Here is a 19,665-nt window from a genome sequence, read left to right on the forward strand (position 1 = left end):
AGGGATTCTTACATGAGATAATTTTAGGTATTAGATGGAGAGAAGGAAAAGATTAAATTGCGTGTATATGTCTTGGTGTAGCGTATTTGAATACCGATATGATTGAGAATTTTGTTAATTTATAGTAACAACGTATGTACTTGGAAATAAATATTACGTCCATTATTGGCCTGCCTAGAGGTAGTGCAAGATAATGTCAGTTTTAATCCATCTCTCCATTTAATGGAATCTTGGGATTCCAAATCAAGTCAGCACTTGGGTTTATTTATATCTTTGTAGTCTGTATAGCGGGACTTTGAGGCTTTGCATTGAGATAGTGTAAAAAAAACCACGTAGTTTACAAAATAGTGTAGCAGGTATACTAACTTTACTGCGGGCGCTATTTCGCGTATCTCGTTTATTGGTTCTCTCATACAACCAGTCATCAAGCTGCATATATTATGGGAAAAGTTATCCTGCATCCAACATTGAAGTTATATCACAGTACTCAGCTATAGCTTAGTTACGCAGTTAGTCTATATATAAATCGCCGCCATCATTTGACTAGGTATTATATACGCCTAGCAGTAGTAGCAGTAGTGGCCTATTGATGCTATAGCTGGAGTGCTGGATAACAGAGTCGGGGGAATGTATAACTTCTCCCTATATCATTGGGCATTAATTCACGCACTACGTCTGGCTGCCTGCACATGGTGCACATGTACTCAGCCTGTAGGATAGAATTACTAGTAGTAGCAATAGCTTCTTAGTAGTTGATGGGAAAATGCTGCACATGAACAAATCTGCAATCTGTACCTGTCTATCACTGCTTCACACAAGTTTAGCAAGTGAGATCATGTCCAAAGCGAATGATCGCAGCTGGCCGTACCTTCTATCACCTACTCTGCCGAAACTATGTTTGGCATTGTTAAAATGTTATTCAGATTTGTAGCCAAACTTGAATCTTCAGTCTTCAGTCACCATATCTTCATATTTACCAAACATCCACTTTGAACCATCGCTTAGTAGCATCTGAAGCTCTCCCAAACCAGCAAGATATTTCATCGACTCAAAACTAGCGTCCCGCATCAATTCGAGAGTCGCAAAATTGCCATGGACAGCCCAAAGAAAGAGAATGCAGTCAGAGACGTACTCAGCCCAGTTTTTTCTCATCCAAATAAAGGTGTCAGCGATATAGACCAGAGCTTTGCTGTTATTGGCAGTAAGCATCATTACAGCCGGGCTGTCTGCGGTACCTCAGAAGATGGTGCTTATTCTTCATCCGAATCTCTCGAAAGAACCTCCTCACCAGCGAGAAAACGCAGAAAGGCGACCCGAAATGGAGCGAAAGAACTACCACATGGATCAAGAATTGCAGAACAACGTGACGAACTCGTTCAATCCGTCATCATCCTTGGCAGCAAGGTTGACCCTTCACCCCCAGCATACCGTGATTGGCTGCTATTAAAGTCAGAAAATCTTCAAGAACGTTTGGACGAAGGGTTGCAAAAGTTCATGGACGAAATGGACGGCGGCCACTCTCCATGCATGCACCTAGATCCACCAGCGACGTCCCCATCTTATGTTTATACCATGAACAACAAAGGCTCACCTAACAGCAGCATGAATTTGGATAAACAGTGTTTAGACTCGCCGCCCGTACTGTCGCCAGGAGCTTCAATTTCGCCCGTGCCTTCATCTGTATCTACGCCTCGAGTTTCATCCAAGAAGTCGCCATTCATTAAACGGGAACAGAGCACAAAAAGCGAGGCGACTTATTCAGAGCGTCGGGTTTCGCCGAAATTCAGACGCGTCGATCGCTACTGGGATGCGACAGAACAGAAATACATAACCATGGAACCCGCAGCAGAGCCTAGCCATCGCGATGCCGCTCAAGTAGAGAATGCCTTTTTCGTGATCCGTCGAGATTTGAATTGCGACAAAGTCCACGTTAAAACTACTGTAGAGATCAGAGACAGCTCGCTCAGACGATGCCTCCAAAACGTCATAGGAAATATCTCTGGTGTCAACTTTGCCGAGGGCAATCCTGTACTTGATCCAAAGACTTTGTTTCTGTAAGTAATGCTTGGAACTACCTACCTATACTACTACCTATCCATATTACTTGATTTTTTGTACTAAATTTGTTGCACTTCGATAGCTACCTGGATGATTTCCGAAGCCATTACGAATTGGCGGAAGCCACACTCTATAACATAAATGGGTGTCGGCCGAAGGAAAAGTGGGATGAGATTTTCGAAAAGAGGAGATGTCTAGGAATTCTTATCGAATACCTGGAACAAGATTTTGCAGAAGCCAAAAGGAATCTCGATTCAATGCTGAGCAAAGGAGTCATAACATTTGACTTATCGTGGGCACTCTGGAAGCCCTCTACGCTGATATACTCGCCTACCTATCGATACCATGACGTTCCCAGTGTGTCTGTAGTGAGTTGTACAGACAAACGGAAGAGCCAGTCTTCAACAGACTCGCAATATTCTGTGGACTCTATATTTGTCGACTTTGACGGCAAAACGCTTGCCTACAAGCCATTGAAGAGAGAGATTCAGCATTTCAATGGTGCCGTCAACATCACCAACCTTCCGTTCTACCCACTTCAATACCATAAAGACGAAGTCCAAATTCGCCGTTCATTAATCGAACGCGGAGCCAAATTTGTATCACTTCAAGGAATACATCACAAATCATTTACGGGGATCGCGTTCCAGCTGGTCGACGGTAAAAATGAGACAATGGCAAGATGTCTCGAGGAACAGAGCAGGATAATGGTAGATCCAGTGGGCTTTCGAAAAGCACATCCGGAGTTTTTTAAGATAAGAGACTTGCCGAGCCAATATACGACTGATGACGAAACTTTCAACGACGGTGTCCAACCCCAGAGTCTCATGGACCTATGTACTGAAACGGCGGCGGATGACCAGCATAACCTTGCAAGCGATGTGGAATTAATCAACGACTCACACATCAGCTCAAACACATCACCACAGAGGGAGTACACGAAAAAAGCAAATCTAGAGATGGCAACGAACAACCTTTTGCTTATATGCTCCCCCGTTGTAGTGGGATATTCTCTTGCTAGCTTGGAATGGCTAGAGTTTGATGTGCGTGGAATCGAAGAAGTCAATTGGAATGAGGAAGCATGGGATTCTCTTGTACTTGATGAGAAGATGAAAGAGTTGATAAAGGCTTCCGTGGCGTCTCGCGTCTTTAACTCGGCATTTGACGTCAATAACCAATTGCTGGCGAAGAGGAAAGGGTTGACCAGTGAGTAGCTCAGTCCGCACCACTGGGAGGTGAACTTGTTTCCCACTCACTGCACAATTGTACTGACTATTGGCCAGTAGTGCTACATGGTCCTTCGGGGACTGGAAAAACACTTACAGTGACAGGGCTAAGTGATCAACTAAGACGCCCTTTGTGGATGCTGCCAGCTAGAGAGCTCATAGGATGCTGTGCTGTTTCGGTCGATTTGGTACTAGATAAGCTCCTGGCTACTTGCCAGAGGTGGGATGCTATTGTAGTTTTTGATGATGCCCACATATTACTAGAAAAATATGACTACCTTGGCGCCGAACGGAATAATTTGGTAGCCACCGTTTCACGGCACCTAGAGTCTTTTCGAGGCATCATCTTCTTAACATGCAATACCATCCAGGTAAGTTGAGCAATACGCGCGATAAACGACCACTAAATGCTGTTACATGCCACATTGAAACTAACAATAGATCAAGGTATTCGAAGAGGCATATCAATCGCGGATTGACTTTGTCCAAAAGTTTGAAAAGCCAGACAGAAAAGGTAAAAGCATCATCCTCGAGCGAGCCATTCGCCGAGTTACGGGTCAGGATCTCTGGAAGACCGAGGCATTCAGTGATAAAGACTATGGGAAACTCGTGGAGAACAACCTCAGTGGCCGCGACGTTGAGCGAGCAGTTGAGCTGGCCCTGAGTTTGGCAGAGGCGAGAAAGGAGGCGCTCGGGGTACGGCATTTGCGGGATGTCATGGATATGCAAGAGAAGTTTAGGTGCGATTTTGGAAGGAAGGATTATCGGGATTACTTTTCCTAGTCTTGATTCTTCTGGGGTAGATGCGTGAGGAGGGTTTGTCTTTGTTTTGTGGTACACTGTTTCTCCTTGCTGACCGTATGCTTTATAATATTGGTAGCCTACCCCCTTTCTTTTCTTATACGTGTAATGATAACTGTTTAGGTCTCGTCGTGTAGCACAAGAGCAGCGGAAGAAAGAATACTTGTACGAAGGTTTACTGCGCGTCCTGACACATAACTTATATTGAGAGCATAACCAAGTAGCGCACTGCATAGTGGTGGATGCTCCATATCGTTTCATGTTAATCGATATCTTGCAGTGCCACGTAGTACGCACAGTACCAGGTGCCACGAAGAATCAACGCTTATGACATGATTGATAGAGCTTTATACGTTGAAGCCTCAATAAGAGCCCTTCACATTGCATACAGTCACCAGACAAAGAGCGGGATACCGGCTTGTCTCTGTTGCCAGAGCTAGTAATGGGATTCTTCATTCTTAGGGTAAGACATGATATGAGATCACCCAATGCCATTGTCTACTCCGTATTCGTGGCGAAGCATTTGACTCCACAAAGCTCGCCGAGCACATCGAACCGTCAGTGCTGTGTATTCAGCATGCACTTGCTTATACGCACTTGTGCTTGTGCAACCCGGAGCGAGAGCGTACAGTATTGGTATAAGTCCCAATCCTTGTCATTCAGATAGTCTACAGTAGGCATGCACTGTCTGCCCCCCGGCGATTGTTTGCTAGAACTCGTGATCCAAGGATAATAAGCTTTCCTTCATTTGCAGAAGAGGAAAGGCTGCAGAACATCCTCGTAGGGGGTCGAACGTTGACACCGTTTATAGAATGCCAAAGGAAGGGCAGTCGAAGGGGTGGACGCGCGGATCCGATTGCTGCGGCTGGGTTGTTGTGGAGACCCGGAAGCCGGGATATGCACTTGTACGGAGAAGAAAAGGAAGAGGATGGATTCAAAGGGGGGAGGCGGAGCCGTGTGTCAATGCGTTTATAGGAGAAGTGATGAAAACAGGGAAATCGGAGGAGAAGTAAGAATAGCAGCAGCGGGGATAGAGGAGACGAGATTGGGACGGTGGTCTGAGTTAGAATAGATTGTGCAGTACAGTATGGAGAATTGGAGCTTGGAGCATTGATATATGTGCGAGGACAAATAAGCGGGATTTGACATGTCTTGGTGAGGTTCAAAGGGCGGTGACGCGGTGGTTTCGCGTGATGAAGAGGCTGGAGCTGAATGGAATGCTAGTGCAAAAATAGGCTGTGGTGTTGACGGTGTTTTGGGGTGAAGCACTATTGATTCAATTCAATAGCTGCAGCGCCCCGAGTCACTTGGTGAGTTAGTACTGCTAGCAGACCGAATTTGCAGCCAATGTTGCCATGGATGAATTGAATTGTAAATGGACAAGAGAGAAAGAGAAATAGAAGCAAGGAAAAAATAATAGCGCGATTAAACTTGTTATTCCAAAGGTGGCGATACAAAAGCGCTGTGCATAAACGCGAATACCTCAAATCAACTCAATACGAGCACAACCTTGGAATCAAACACAAATGACTAAGAGCTGAATGATGAGAACTGCCGATTCTTACCGCCTACAGCGTCTGGAGACCCAGTGGTTAAGGATTTTAGCCGTTTGGCTTGGCTTTTGGCGGCCCCGGCAACCCGATGCAGCAAAGGCTCGATTTGACACGAAATTGCTTCGCAGGGGGGGCAGAACGAGCTCATTTCGCTTTTCGCGCTGCTCCCCCTCGTCAAGCAGGCGAGATTCGAGAAAGCTACTGTACGGGGTAGTGGCGGCAGGCAGTAGGTAAGTGTAAGGTTCATGGAGCCATTCATGCTTTTCTGTTCATTCCAGAAGGCGCCTGGGCGACGCGAAGTTTGTTCGTTTGCGGTCTTGGCGCAGATGGCTGGGCGGTGGGCGGTGGACGATGAGGGAAAAAAGGGTCAGAAGACGAGGATGTTTCACCTTTGAGGCCTGACTGAGCAGTGACGGTGACGGGTTGTCGCTCAAGACAAACTGTGAACAGGCTGCGACGGGAAAAATCCATTGAGAGGTTGAGGGGAGGCACAAGGGTTGGGAGTTAATTTGGTAATTCGCCTTGGCTTGATGGTTTTCAATGAGTGGTGCAGTCAATCACATGTATAAGGATGAAAGAAGCTAGTAGAGGTACTTGCAAACTCTAATAAAGCCCGACGCCATGGTGGTACCGAGTACGTAGCTTCAACCACCAGTACTAAAACGACAGGCATTCATTATGGCATCCATGCGCACATCGCGCGGTGGATCGTCAACGGCCATTGTGTATAGCGTCAAAGTCCGTGTAAACAGTCCGGTTTCTGTCACACACGGCGGTCAAGCAAAGCACACAAATTGTAGCGCACAAAGAGAGAATTTTCAAAAACCACAGCAGAAATCTCCTCGCACATCCATGACAAACACTCACCAAGCACAACGCAGCAGTCCAATTGCTGCTCTTCTCCTCTTGTGGGCTGACGCGGCGAGATCCAGCGCTCAAGCCGGCTCCACCGCGAAGCTGAGCCAATGGCGGCCGGCGGGTACCTGGTGGTTCCTGGACCACTGCACTGACAGGGGTCTCCTGGGCAGTTTCATGGGGGCAGCATCGCAGATTTAGGGGGCCGTGGACAAAGACTTTTACGAGCCAGGCGTGGCCACAGAGCGCTAGAACGTGCTGCAGCCGGGTCCAATCACGGATCCCTTTCCCCCCCTGCCGCTGAACAGTCCCCTGCCGCATGCGGTACGCCTTAATAACGGGCGGCTTTCCCTCCTCCCTTCGTTCCTATTTCTCTTCCTCCTCACCCCGTCTTTCACTCTTCCTCAGAGCCATTCCTTAACAGCAGAAACATCGCCGGCGCCCTTTTTCAGCGTTCGACAACACCTTCTTTTAGCACCTACAAAAGCACTTTGCGCATCCAGTCGCCCAACCGCTCCTTCAGCCAAGTACAGACGCGCAAGCCGTATTCTGGGAATACCTAAAGACGATCGATCACTCCTTTGGATATATCAAGTACACAGCATCTTCAAGTTCTCGAACAACAACAACTACCGACATCATGAAGTTCTCCACCACCTCCGTTATCCTGGCTGCCGCCCTCGGCGTCTCTGCCCACCCCAGCGGCCACGTCCACCAGCGCGCCCACAACTCTGTCCAGGCCCGCGGCGACTTCGTCATGGCCAACAAGCCCGCCGTCGCTCCCACCTCTACCAGTGCTCCTGTCGCCACTCCTACTCCTTCTTCTGCTGCTCCCGCCAAGGACGCCACCTCTGGCGGCCAGGGCACCGGTGTCTCGACCTACACCAAGTTCTGCCAGGGTGGTAACAGCAAGCGTGCTACCGCCGCCGAGATTGCTTATAAGGGCAATGTCGGTAGCGGCGGTGACTACGGATGCAACATCATCGCCGTCCAGAACCACCTCGTCTCCCAGTACCAGTACACCATGGTTTTCAACAATGAGGGCGACGACGCTGAGTGCGCGTGCTGGAACAAGATTGGACCTGATGGCGGCATCAACGGCTTCTTCAACGGCAACGAGGCCATGAAGTTCTCCCTCCCTGCTGGTGGCAAGCAGACCGTCGCTGTCGACAGCAACTCTCAGATCGGCTGCACTTGCGGCGCGGGCAGTCTCCCTTTGACCCCCATTGGCCAGTTCGCCGGTACCTGGATCGAAGGTGATGTCGGCAACCTCTCCAACGGCGGTTGGTCTGGCTGGGATGCCTCTTCCCTCGTTGCCGCCGCTGCCGGCATGGACATTCCCGGCCTCAATGTCTGCGGAACTGGTGCCCAGGAGGGCACTTGCTCTACCATCTTCCCCGGCGGCACCGGCAAGAATGCCTTCATTGCCGGTACTGCAGCCATGGATGGTCTAGGCCTCAACAGCCCCCCCGGCCCCCAGTCCGTCATCGTCACCGTTGGATTCAAGGGTTAAGTTCTCGATTCTCACTGGAAGACGTTTGGAGAAGTGGAATAGAGAAAATCAGTTGGGCCAGGGTTTGGAATTTACTTTACATGATTTCGGAATTTCTTACGTGGAGAATATCTACGGTGTTTTTGGTGTGTGGCTTTTGCGGATTCCCCTTCGATACCCATCGAGTGTATGGGAACAAAAACCACTCAGAGTTACTCGAATCCGTGCTTTATATATATATATTACGGTTCTTTTATATATATAATTGAAATGTTTATTTGATCTTTTTAACTTGTATGAATCATGTTGCTAAAGTTTATTTCCCCAATACGTGATCATCCTTGAGCTTAATTCCAACTTTCTTTTCGAAACAATAGAGAAAAGTGGTGAATGGCGTTGCACCATTCCACTCGCACATTTTTTTTTCTTATTGTACCTTGGCAACTTGGACATGTTGCGAGTTTACTATTCGTGTGAGCTTCAACTAAGCGGTGCGCCATGGCGTTTTCCTTTCCGTTGGTTCCTGAGCTTGCACAACTCGCGTAGCTGAAACGGACTGGGCCTTTCAGCCTACTAAACGCCTAGTTCGACCTAGATTCCAAAAGTCCGCCACGAATTCTGACAACATGAACGGAGGGTCCTCATTGATGAGTCGGTATCCTTCTTTTTTTCTCCTCGCTCACGGATCGTTTTTTGTTTGCCGGAAAGTTACCGATCTAGGCACGCTCGTTTGGGCATCCGGTCCGTAACTAATGCAGGTCACAAATTTTTTTCATTCCATGGCCTCCGATTGCACGAGGTGTTGTGAAGCTATTGCTTTTCTGTAAAGCATAAAATCTACCCCTCTTTGAAAAGTGCTCGTTTTTTAGGAGTAAATGGTGGTACGGGTGAGCTTCCGAGTGGTCGGCTAGGTGCACTGCAGGTACATGTATGCATTACACGTCAGACCTTGTAAAAGCAACACTTACATGCACATCACATCACAAAAGAATACAATGTGAGACGAGCTGCAGCGGGTTGGTCGGTTGGCTCGAGTCATTGATGAGTTGGCAGAGGCCGGGTGGGTTTGTGTGCCTTTTGCCACATGGAAATGGATATCTGGTTGGCGGCCTTGTCAGGTACTAGTGGCATTTGTTAAAAACCGGTTATAGCAACGAACAAACCGATTGGTATACTTCGAGGTAGTAATGGCCATGCCAACTGGTGACATACTTTAGCGATTGACGTTGGATCTTTTGAGGTGGAGGCCATCCACCGAATCGGCGCATCTGCTGGAGCTGCCCTTGGCACGCGAGCAATGAAGCTTTCTTGTTTTCACTTGTCGGCGACGGTGGGGAAGGATATGGAGCTTTGAGGCATTATTTTGGTTGGAGAGAGCTGCAAACCTAAGTAAGTAGCTGTTCAGCTATTCTGCTGAGCGGTGGCAAAAAGACATGTGAAGCTAGCATAGACGAGTTTTGGGAATGGGAACCTTGGAAGTGTGTAAGTGGATGGGGATGAGTAAAGATGATCAGCTCTGCGGGACAAAGATGTACTTTTGAATCCATTACTCAGTTGTATTACCATTTATAGTAACAAAAGACAGAATATGGTATTGGACTGGAATTCTGACTAGACGTACAAGTAATGGATGTAAATGTCAGCAAACGCACAAAAGTTGAATTTTGGCAGATTCACTGATCGGACGCTGACTGCCCCGCCTATCTTTTTCACGTACTACTCGTATGCCGACTTAGCCTAACCGGCAGGACTACACAAACTAGCAGCATCTTACGCCAATTGACGAGTCAACTTCTGCAGCCGTGTGTAAAAAGATGTTTGCCAGCTGCTTGTTTCTATTACTTCGAAACCACATATAATAACAAGTCCTCTACATTCTTATTGCTAGTATTGGTAATTAACTACTAAAGACTTGAATCATTAATAGACTCATGCTAAGCTGCTCCAGACCCAGCTCGGGTCGGTAAAAATATGCTCCGTAGCACAGTATGGATTAGGCACCCACAGCATAGCCTCAAGACTCGGCTTCAGTTGAGATGAGATTTATGAGTCTTTGCCGAGAGGCCACAAATATGGCAGAGCGACGGCCGTAAATCTCACAAGCCTGGACAATTTTCATTGTCCTTGGCTAATCTAAACAATCATCATGAGATTGGAGATTGCAGGGCAGCCTGAGCCTCAGCTGCCTCCTTGCAGTGACGATGTTGCTATCACTAAGCGGAATATGCTGAAAGAGACACGCCAGAATATCTCAGTATGCGACTCATACATACCCGAGATTGAAAACTTTCTCAAGGCTGTCGAGTCAAAGGGTAAGAACCCGCGGGTTACCGGCCTTCCTAGTTTTATTCGTAAACTGCGAAAAGAGCATGACATCCTTAAACGGGTAGAGTCTGAGCTCGTTGACGAAGAACAAGACGAAATTGGACTTGGTCTGTTAAATAGGAAACTGGTAGCCAGCTCTACTATTGTCAAGCACGGGGCAGTTCACTGGGATATCCTCAAGCGCTGCCGCTCTTTTCGCATCGTCAACCAGGCGTTTCAGGGGTCGGCCAAAGAGGATCGGAAGAAGCAAGTCTCGCGAATCACTGGAGATGGCAGAGACAAGCAACAGTTGAATCGGACTTTAAAAGAGCAAGCCAAGGTGGAAGTTGATGTGGTTGAGGGAGGAAGCGAGTGGCTGGATATTCGATGGCTTCAGGCCGATAGGCTGGCTCGGCAGATGACGGATTGCGGCTGGGGATGGGGCGACTATCAACTGGGAGACACCGTCGACCCTGAAGAGTGGGAAGATACGCCTTTGGCTAAGCAGATAAGGCGGCTGGTTGCTGCGGCCAGGATAAACCGCCACGAATATCGCATTCCCCGCCTGCGAATCGTCTTTCCTAATATCACGAAAGGGGAGAATGAAGATGTCGATGTGCTGTTGGATCAGATAAGCCGTCTCGACCCCCTGGTTGAAATAACTATCGAGGACAGCAGCAGCATCTTCATGAAAACACCATCTCCTCCTCTCCAAGATGCCATCAGAAATCTCATAGGAGACGAGTTTGACGGCCTCTCACACATTCTTAACATGGATCATACCATCCTCGTGGACCTCATCTCCGACATCACTCACTTCCAACTCCAACCACAGCCATGGCAAGCTCAAACCACGCAGCTGCAAATCGAAGAAGAAAGAAGACAGGGCGGCGTCATGGTGCGCGCCCTGTATCCAATCTTACAAGGCCGCAACATCGTCTGCACGCAAGAAGCAGCCGAACACTTCCACGAAGTCCTCAGCACCGTTGGAACGGCCACAGAAAGGGAGCGAGGGAGACTCTTGGTGCCGTATGACGATGAAACTCGCAGCATGTCAAACGAGAATATCCGCAGCCGCTTTGAAGGACTCTCTACTCATCCTCTTCCCCACAACGTCCAAGTTCCCATACGGATTCTGGATGAAACATGGACCATGGCCACCGTTACGCAGGCTGTGATAGACGGCCGTCTTCCCAGAGTTGCTCTTGATGTTGCCCAGTGCGGTGCCTTCAAGAGCTCCAAGCTGAGCATATACATGTACGGCTGGGCGACGGGCAACGTGACCATCACGTCCAACAAGGAAGTTCGCGGCCAGATCCGTACATGGGTCGAGGCCAACAGGAGGGATGACCAAGAACGTGGCCCGATTATTTGGCGTATTGACGTTACAAGGAATTTGCTGGCCAAAAGTGCCACTCCGCCAGCGACACTGAAGGCAGAGAACGGTTTAGGCGGAGACACAATTACACGACAGAGATGACAACCTAGAGCTTTTTCCAGATATATGAATATTATTTTGAGTCTCTCAGATACACAGCCTTTGATTCATACAACAAAACAAACAACCCACACTATTATTCACCAGAGGAGATTCGAAAAATAACACATAAACTCATCACTTGCTATTCAAACTTGACCTCTTACGTCCTCAATATCCCTTAAGTAGCTGCCCGTTACTCCTTATCCTCCGAGCAAACAAGCGCTGTCTCTGTCTTTACTCCCTTCTTCGTCACCGTCTCTACAAACGACGTGATAGTGGGCTCACTCGGCTCCTGCCACCACACAAGCGCACACTGGCCACACGCTCTCTGCTTCGTCTGCGTGACGGTCGAAGTGTACACCGTCTTCGTCGAGCCTTGGTGGTCAGCCTGAAGGGCGTAAGTGGGAATGCAGTCTGGTAGCATCGTCCCGACAGGAATGCCAGTGTGAGAAACAATACCTTGCACTGTAGTTTGAGACGAGGCAGTAGCGGCTGAGGCTGAGGCCGAGACCGCGGCGACGATGCTCTCTGCAGAAACTTTAGTTACAGTGACGGTGGTGATACTCTCCTTTGTGATTGTATTCATGACAGAGGTGGTGGTGGTGGCGGTTGCTTTGGCAGGTTCTTCGATCGAAGTGCTAGTTGTGGGGGTGCCGCACACGAGCTCTGTCTCTGTATATGGTTCCACGGCCGTGACTGTCGTCTTGAATACAGCGACTGGAGGGACGCCGAGAGGGATAGGGATAGGCGAGTTGTTGGTACAAGTGCCGCAGTTGACGATCCTGTCGGTCGTGGTGGTGGTGGTGAAGATGGTGCGGGTAGGGCCGATGTTCAGCTTAGGCACCTGCAAGACCCTAGCAGTGCAGTCTCCATCTCCTTGGAAGAGGACGCCCGAATCATTTTTGAAATCGACATACTCCATCAACTCGTCCGCTGCTCCTCCTCCGAGCTCGCGTTTCTTCGCATCCTGATGTCTCGGGGGCGGAACCTTCCATCCTGAGCAATGAATGTGCGTATAGGTGACCGTCGACTTGAGCTCATTAAAGACGTACTTGAAGTCTGTTGGGCCGATATACCCCGGATGCGGGTGGTCAAAGTTGGTGACATGCATCGCGAGCTCGACATAGGCGCAGCCCGGGCCGCAGTCGACCGCTTTGTGAACCAACTCACGCTCCAGCTTCTCGAAATTGGTGACGGTTATAACGTCCGGCGGCGGCATGGGGATCGACTGTTGCGTCCAGATCCTGGTTGTGGTGCTTGTACAGTAGGAGGTGTATTCGGGATAGGGGTTGAGCCGCCATGGGGGTGCCCTGGTTATTGTGCCGCCGCCCGAAGGGCCCATCTGAGGGAGAGGGTTTGCCGCGACGATGGAGGCGAGGCCGGCTCCGACAAGGGCGGACTTGACTGATAGGATCATGGTGAGAGTTGTTTTGCTTTCTCAGTCTGTGGTTGTATAATCAATACTGGATAAAGGAGTTTGTGTACGAATATATAGGGTGACAGAAGGAAGGGAGTAGAGAAACAAAAAGGGATGGGGTCGGGAAATGTTTTTATGCTTTTTACTCGGTTGGGCTTTTTGGTACGACCATAGCTTAAGCGAAAGAAAACGCGAAAGAGTTACGAATTAGAAGAATTGTAAAAGGCAAATTCTAAAGTTTCGCTCTGGATGATTTACTTTTTCCCCTGAAATTTCCTTGCCCCATAGACTTCGAGGAGGCGTCTCGTACAAGCTTTGGCGCATGTTCGCCACAGACACACTTTTAGCCGTACCCGAGACAAGACTCGACAGTATTGCGGATAGCGTTTATTTCACGCCTTACTGAATTCGAGCTTTGTGTAAGGCGAGACTTAATAATTGCTACATCGCCGGTATTGGACCTGAGGTCTGTTGGGCAGAGGGTCCTTTGGAGCCTCTTGTGCCTTGGTTACCTTATACGTGAGATTCATAGTGTAGATCTACGTACTACTAAAAGAAGGGGAACTGAGATAGATCCAAGTACTTCAAGAGCACCACAGAGGCGAGTGGCGACTATGTCCTAAGATACTGAGCGGAATAATATTTATTTCTCTGAATTAACACGTAGTTGCAAAGCAAAAATGCAAAGTACTAACGTTAATAACCTCTATACTGTAAACTCTGATAGTATCAGATAGATACTTAAGGTACCTACCTAGGTACAGAGTGCTCTCAATGTTCCTTGTATAAAAAAAAAAAAAAAAAAAACTCATTCGGCACATGTATATTACTCACAAGCCTTGAAACTTTAACAAAATAATCTCATTCGCCACGATGTACGGCCAAATCGCAGTATTACAAAAGTTCTCGCAGCATCAAAACAGCCGACCTGACCTTGCCTCCAGCGAATATGCATTCCTATGATGAAACACCACGTAGCCATTGCCCCTAATCCCTCTTTCCATATCTCCAGCCGCTATAACTCGTTCTATTCTCTTTTCAAATACGAGGAGTAGGAGTTGCCAAATAAACTGTTCGGTGCAACGTGCTCGGCGTCGCCACATGCTCACTCGCCGTGATGATCATGGCCGGGCAATGGACAATCGGCACCTCCGTGACTCGAACGTCCGAGCAGCCATGGCAGTCTATCGAGCTCTCCACCGTAACCGTGGACGAGTAGATGCTCAGCGTGCCGTCCCATGAGCATTGCGGCCAGTACGGCGGAGTAGGGAGTCGAGACTGCGTCAGGGTGAGGGTCGTCGTGCAGTTGGCCTGAGGAGCAGCTTCGTTGGGTTCAGCCGTGACGAAGTTTGCGCCGAGGAGGGCGAGGAAGAGAAAGGCTTTGGTAGGTAGAATGGCCATTGCGGGTGCTCGTAAAGTGAAAGGGGCCCTGAGTGTTTCAATGCTAGTGAAGGGTGCTTTTGTTGTTTTCGCCACTTTGTCGTCGTCAAGTATGATTGCTCAATTAGATATGAAAAGAAATGAGACGACCTCTTTTTTATATGAATTTATTTTCTCGTCAGTGTCGTGCGAGACGAGGAGACGAAGCTGAAGGATGGCGGTGACACATGCAAGGGAGGACGAGAGGATCAGCATCACACAAGCCGGAAAGACGGCAGAGATGACAGACACTGACGTAGCAGATGCCGTGGTCACATGCAGCGCATTACAACTTGAAAAGTATAAGTCCGTTGTTCTTCATCCAAGTTGAGATTCAATTGTACAAGTAATTAGTATGTGGTAATATGAGTGGAGAGGCAATCCGAGTTGAGAGGTCCATAGAGTGTGCCAGAGACACTGTCTTATACACTCTGGAATGGCATCCATCCGCCCAACTCCAGAAATAGAAACAGATGCCGCCAATAATAGCTCTTCATCTACATGTAGTTGGTAGCACAAAAATCCCATTAACTTCACAAGGTCCACGCACCCTCATCTACATCTGACCAATCTCAAAGTCCAGCTCGTCCATGAAGTCGCCGCTATCAAAATCAGGATCCCACTGCGGAAACGAAATCCCTTGGTCGCCGTCAAACACCCAATCCTGCATCCAATCCATCGGCATCCCAGACATGGTCGACAGCCCGTCCAGACTCGCTGTTTCATAGTCATCCCACTCGGACGCAGGCAAGCCCTCTCGCTCGGCCACCTCCTTGAGAATCTCAAAGCACTGCTTGCCCATGGCGATCGCCGCCTCGAACATCATGCGCGTCTTGTCCTTGGAGTTCGCCCCGGCCTCGAGCGCCTTGATGTGGGCGAGGCACGCCTCCATGAAGATGATGCCCTTGATGTTTGTCTCGCCGGCGCGGACCCGGCTGAGCTTCCATTCCCGTGTGGCAATGAGCCGAGAGCGCAGGTTGGTGCTGCCCACTGTTGGGAGGTAGCCGAGGCTCGACGCCTGGCCGGTTTTGGCGTGGAAGAGCTCTAACTGGATGTTGATCATGGCCTGCGATGCGACGTGATGGAACATGCCCGTTCCAGTGGTGACGAGTCGCTTGAGGTCGGCGTCCATGGCTTTGCTGGCTGCGGGATTGTCTGGAGACCAGGCATCGGGGAAGCCCCAGATGTGAGTGAGCTTCAATGCGCTGTCCAGACACATCTGCCGAGAAAAGTAGAATTTGGCGTCGTCTAGATACTTGACAATGATGGGCTGGTGAAGTGCGTGAAAGCAGCGATATAGGAAAATCTCCGTCACCAGCACATGGAACTCGGTAATTGGCGAGTTCGGGATTGCTTTGAGAGCCATGAGAGACTCTGAGATGGCTCGGCAAGATTTTGTCAGATCCGAATTCAGTCGCAGCGTTTCCTCGTAGTGATCGCCCGGCCTTGTGTTGTTGACATGGTTGATGAGATTCAGGCGCAGCGCCATCGTCGACTGCAGAGCCCTCAAAACTGACGTCTGAGTCGGCACCTTTGGGCCTTTTGCAATTCCGCCATTGTCCTTTTCGTCAGTGAGTTCGTCGTCATTTAGATTGGCCGGAGGCAAAGTGTCGTAATGGGCTGTGGAAAGCAACGGCGAGCCCCCGGCATCAAAAGAAAACTGCACATTCAGCTCCAAGACAGTTGCCCATAAACGACGCCGCATCTCAGCTCGATATATCGTCATGTCTCCGAGAAACTGAGGATCCCGATGAAGGCCCACAAACATGGCGTTTCTCACCAGATTCCCGGCCATCATCCACACCATGTCTACGCCGCAATTGCACGTGGACTTTGCGAGGAGCAGAAGACACTGGATTTGAATGCCCTCGATATTCATCCTCTTCTTTTCCGGCGGAATCATAAGCCACATCTGGGCTTCGAATATCCACTGCGTCGCCATTGGCCGCAGGGAGAAGAAATCATCATATACGGTTGTCCCAAGCGCCATGACCAGCTGGAGCAGAATGACAAAGGAGTCGTTGGATGGGAGGCTGCCTTCCCAGAACCTCGCATAGTCAGCCCTGAAGGTAGGTATATGAACGACGCGAAAGATGCCTTCAAAAGTGCGCAGATAATTTTCGACGAGCTGATCTGCAAGCTCCCGGGCAGGAATTTGGAGTCCTAAATTAGTAGACGAGAGAGGTTTCAGGCGATGTTTCTTGATCTTGCGCCCAAGGCCTTTGCATTTTCCAAGTGACTGATATAGATCCCCCTTGTTGATCTTGTCTTGTCCAAGGAGGTCTTGTTCCATAGTGAGCTATCAGAGTTAGCATGTACTGCCAACATAGCGCGACACTGGGCAAACTACTCACCATGCTCAATCCATATATCCAATGGCTATGAGCAAAATATCGAGATTTGGCCACGAAGCCCCCAGTTGGCTCCACCGTCTGCTCAGTCGGGTGCTTCTTGAGTCCATCTGGAGCGTCGTTGATACGCAGAGCCTGAGCAAGCTTCTCCTCCAGCTGATGAACCCGAGAGACCAGCCAGTCGACATTGGGCGAGGACGAAGTGGAAGACGACCCGGCCTTGGAGCTGACAATGGCGGATGACGATGATGCACCGACGGAGTCGACCATGCTGAAAGGACTGATTTCCGATGCCTCTGGGTTGTGGGCATCCGGCCTCGGTTCAGCCGCCTTGAGGTTTCTCAGCGACGCCTTGCCAGCGCCCTCAGCAGCCGCATCTCTCCCGGTGGCCATCATGGCGTCCATCTTCTTGGCCCGCCAGGCAGGGACGTGATACGGCGCATAAGTGCAGCTGGGGATGTTGGACTTGACGCAGTTGGCGCACGGCTGCGTGCGGTCGCAGCGGATCTTGCGTTTCCTGCACTGCTCGCACGAGAGCGGCGGACGGCGGCGCTTCTTTTCAGCCATGGGAGGAAGCATGGGCGCCTTTGCAGCGTCGGGCTGCGGCTGCTGCTGCGATTCTGAGCCCATCATGGAGTTTCGGTCCAGTTCATTAAGGCGTTATAGGTAGGTGCATGTAGGCAGTTACGCCAGGCTTTGGCGGGAGTTTACAGTCTAGCACTCGCGAGACAAAGATGCATACAACGGTAATAATGTCCAGTAATTTTATTTCATTGAAATTGCAAAATATTTGAAGAGTATAGAATTCAATTGGCCCGAAGGATCAACGACGCGAAGCCTCTGAGGCTACTGCTGTTCAACTGCCGCTAGCTACATATTCATACTCGGAAAGCGGCGCACATCGAACTTGCTGTTCGGTGTTTTGGCGGGCGCTCATTGGCCAGCGCGCGGCAAATCACCGAGAAAATAGACCAACAAACAGTGACAGAATCTGATGGTTTCAAGCATTCAAAGACTTGGACTTGCTGTCGATCTCAGAACAAAGGACCACTGAGAGGCAAACTGAAAGTCGAACAGCATCTAGACCCTTGCGCACGCTGCAAATGCTAATGTTTCCTTACAGCATATTTGACGAATCTGCGCTTACGCCTCTCTTCGTGTTTGCAAGACGGACCTTTTTCGGATCGCGGTTCCGATACACGGGTAAAGTACACGTACTCGTTCAACCACAGGAGAACGAAGCGGAAATCAATCATCGCTCTTCAACACGCGAACGGCCGAGAGCGAGAAACCCTCGCAAAGGATCGCACACCGACGAATAACATCAACTCGATCCTTCGTTTCAAATCATCGTTCGTCTGCTTTGTAAGAGGCAATCCGTATACTAGACCTTACATCAGCAAGTAGTAGTGCCCTCTAAAAATAGGCAGCGACTAATAGAATTGATCTGCTTCCATGCTTTAAAACGCCTTTCCCTCCCCCCTGTCAAGTCATCCATGTCGATACTACCTACATGTACAAGTACTGTACAGAGCTGAGAACGTACTATTGTATGTGCTTGTATTCAAGCGCGCGGCACTAATGAACAGTCCTACTCCTGAACGACAAACCTGCGACAAACCGTGACGACGACAACTTACGACGACGACGACTCCTTCGCCTTTGTACTATTTCCCGAGAGCGAGGCCGCTTACAAACAACGTGCCAAGAACAAATAGATCCCATCCTTCCCGTCCAGGCGTCTCATTGCCAAGGTATGCAGCCTAACACGCGAGAAGGAATGCTAGCTTCATCAAAGCCACGCAATAAACTGCCTACTATAACCTACTAGTAGTGTCATGTACGTGTAATTCCGATTCGAGACGCCTTCAGCCGTCTATATACATGTACACGAAACACACACCACACGCGCATACACGCCCTACAACAAGGAACATTATGCAATTTGCTGGCTGCAGACGGCCACTAGTTCCCTCTACTAAAAACTCCAAGCCACTAACACAAACCACTAAATAACCCAGACATTGGGATTACTGGCTGGGGGTTGATTTTAATTGCTCTCCCGCCAAAACCACCTTCGCCGCTAAAATTAATAGCACCGCGCAATCTTCCTCTTCCACGCCTAGCCCCAGACACCAAGTAAATAATCCTCAGCCAAAGGGAAAAACACTGCACTTTCCGCGTCGCTCGCTTCTAGTGATAGTTTATTTCCTTACTTATACTCCCCCCCTTCGATATTACACATCATAATACTCTTACTATGTCAGTTTACTTGTACTCCGTACCATTTAGGGAAAACGGAACTTCCCTAATATATTTCCCTACTAGCTAATTAACCTAAGCGTGTCTCCTTAGCGGCACGGAGCGCTATTTGCCTCCGGCATAACTAGCCCCAGACAACTTTGGAACCAGAAGATCACCTCCAGTATTATTTCGCAACCGTTTCTTTTTTCGACTTCTCCTCCAGGGGTGCATACCTCTTCTATCTCAAATCCACCTCCTTCTATAAGCCCTATAAGCTTGTTGTCAGAGTTCCCAAAGCCGCCGAGCCGGCTACTTTGTGCCGGCCCGGCACGGCTAATTCATCCGTTCAAGCATCAGTATTAGAGTTTGCAAGCATTATACTACCTACTTGGATATGAATGGCACCGTGGGTCGGAACTCGGTACTGTTCAAGGTACCTTATAGAAAGAGAGCGAAGCGGCCGCA

The 19,665-nt window shown here is 49.2% G+C and overlaps 7 protein-coding genes across 7 annotated transcripts; 3 read left to right on the top strand and 4 right to left on the bottom strand.

Moving 5' to 3' along the window:
* Window positions 1-1,092: 1,092 nt before the first annotated feature.
* On the top strand, window positions 1,093-4,067 carry TGAM01_v205319 (hypothetical protein; the record flags this gene model as incomplete). The annotated part of the gene is made up of 4 exons (XM_018803294.1): window positions 1,093-2,054; window positions 2,141-3,264; window positions 3,549-3,655; window positions 3,726-4,067. The coding sequence occupies 4 exons, from the start codon at window positions 1,093-1,095 to the stop codon at window positions 4,065-4,067; spliced, it is 2,535 nt and encodes an 844-aa protein (XP_018663332.1).
* On the bottom strand, window positions 3,627-4,319 carry TGAM01_v205320 (hypothetical protein; the record flags this gene model as incomplete). The annotated part of the gene is made up of 1 exon (XM_024549619.1): window positions 3,627-4,319. One exon carries the CDS (start codon window positions 4,317-4,319, stop codon window positions 3,627-3,629), a length of 693 nt encoding a protein of 230 aa, XP_024405652.1.
* A 2,814-nt stretch (window positions 4,320-7,133) lies between these two features.
* TGAM01_v205321 (hypothetical protein) lies at window positions 7,134-8,006 on the top strand (the record flags this gene model as incomplete). The annotated part of the gene is made up of 1 exon (XM_018803293.1): window positions 7,134-8,006. The coding sequence occupies one exon, from the start codon at window positions 7,134-7,136 to the stop codon at window positions 8,004-8,006; it is 873 nt and encodes a 290-aa protein (XP_018663331.1).
* Window positions 8,007-10,131: 2,125 nt separating this feature from the next.
* Window positions 10,132-11,769, top strand: TGAM01_v205322 (hypothetical protein; the record flags this gene model as incomplete). The annotated part of the gene is made up of 1 exon (XM_018803292.1): window positions 10,132-11,769. One exon carries the CDS (start codon window positions 10,132-10,134, stop codon window positions 11,767-11,769), a length of 1,638 nt encoding a protein of 545 aa, XP_018663330.1.
* A 193-nt stretch (window positions 11,770-11,962) lies between these two features.
* On the bottom strand, window positions 11,963-13,186 carry TGAM01_v205323 (hypothetical protein; the record flags this gene model as incomplete). The annotated part of the gene is made up of 2 exons (XM_024549620.1): window positions 11,963-12,061; window positions 12,317-13,186. The coding sequence occupies 2 exons, from the start codon at window positions 13,184-13,186 to the stop codon at window positions 11,963-11,965; spliced, it is 969 nt and encodes a 322-aa protein (XP_024405653.1).
* Window positions 13,187-14,224: 1,038 nt separating this feature from the next.
* TGAM01_v205324 (hypothetical protein) lies at window positions 14,225-14,587 on the bottom strand (the record flags this gene model as incomplete). Its single annotated transcript, XM_018803290.1, has 1 exon — window positions 14,225-14,587. The coding sequence occupies one exon, from the start codon at window positions 14,585-14,587 to the stop codon at window positions 14,225-14,227; it is 363 nt and encodes a 120-aa protein (XP_018663328.1).
* A 574-nt stretch (window positions 14,588-15,161) lies between these two features.
* TGAM01_v205325 (hypothetical protein) lies at window positions 15,162-17,589 on the bottom strand (the record flags this gene model as incomplete). Its single annotated transcript, XM_018803289.2, has 2 exons — window positions 15,162-16,904; window positions 16,960-17,589. The coding sequence occupies 2 exons, from the start codon at window positions 17,587-17,589 to the stop codon at window positions 15,162-15,164; spliced, it is 2,373 nt and encodes a 790-aa protein (XP_018663327.2).
* Window positions 17,590-19,665: the final 2,076 nt, after the last annotated feature.

The sequence above is a fragment of the Trichoderma gamsii genome, assembly GCF_001481775.2.
Source record: "Trichoderma gamsii strain T6085 chromosome Unknown Scaffold_16.2, whole genome shotgun sequence".
In the NCBI taxonomy this organism is placed as follows: Eukaryota; Fungi; Ascomycota; class Sordariomycetes; order Hypocreales; family Hypocreaceae; genus Trichoderma; species Trichoderma gamsii.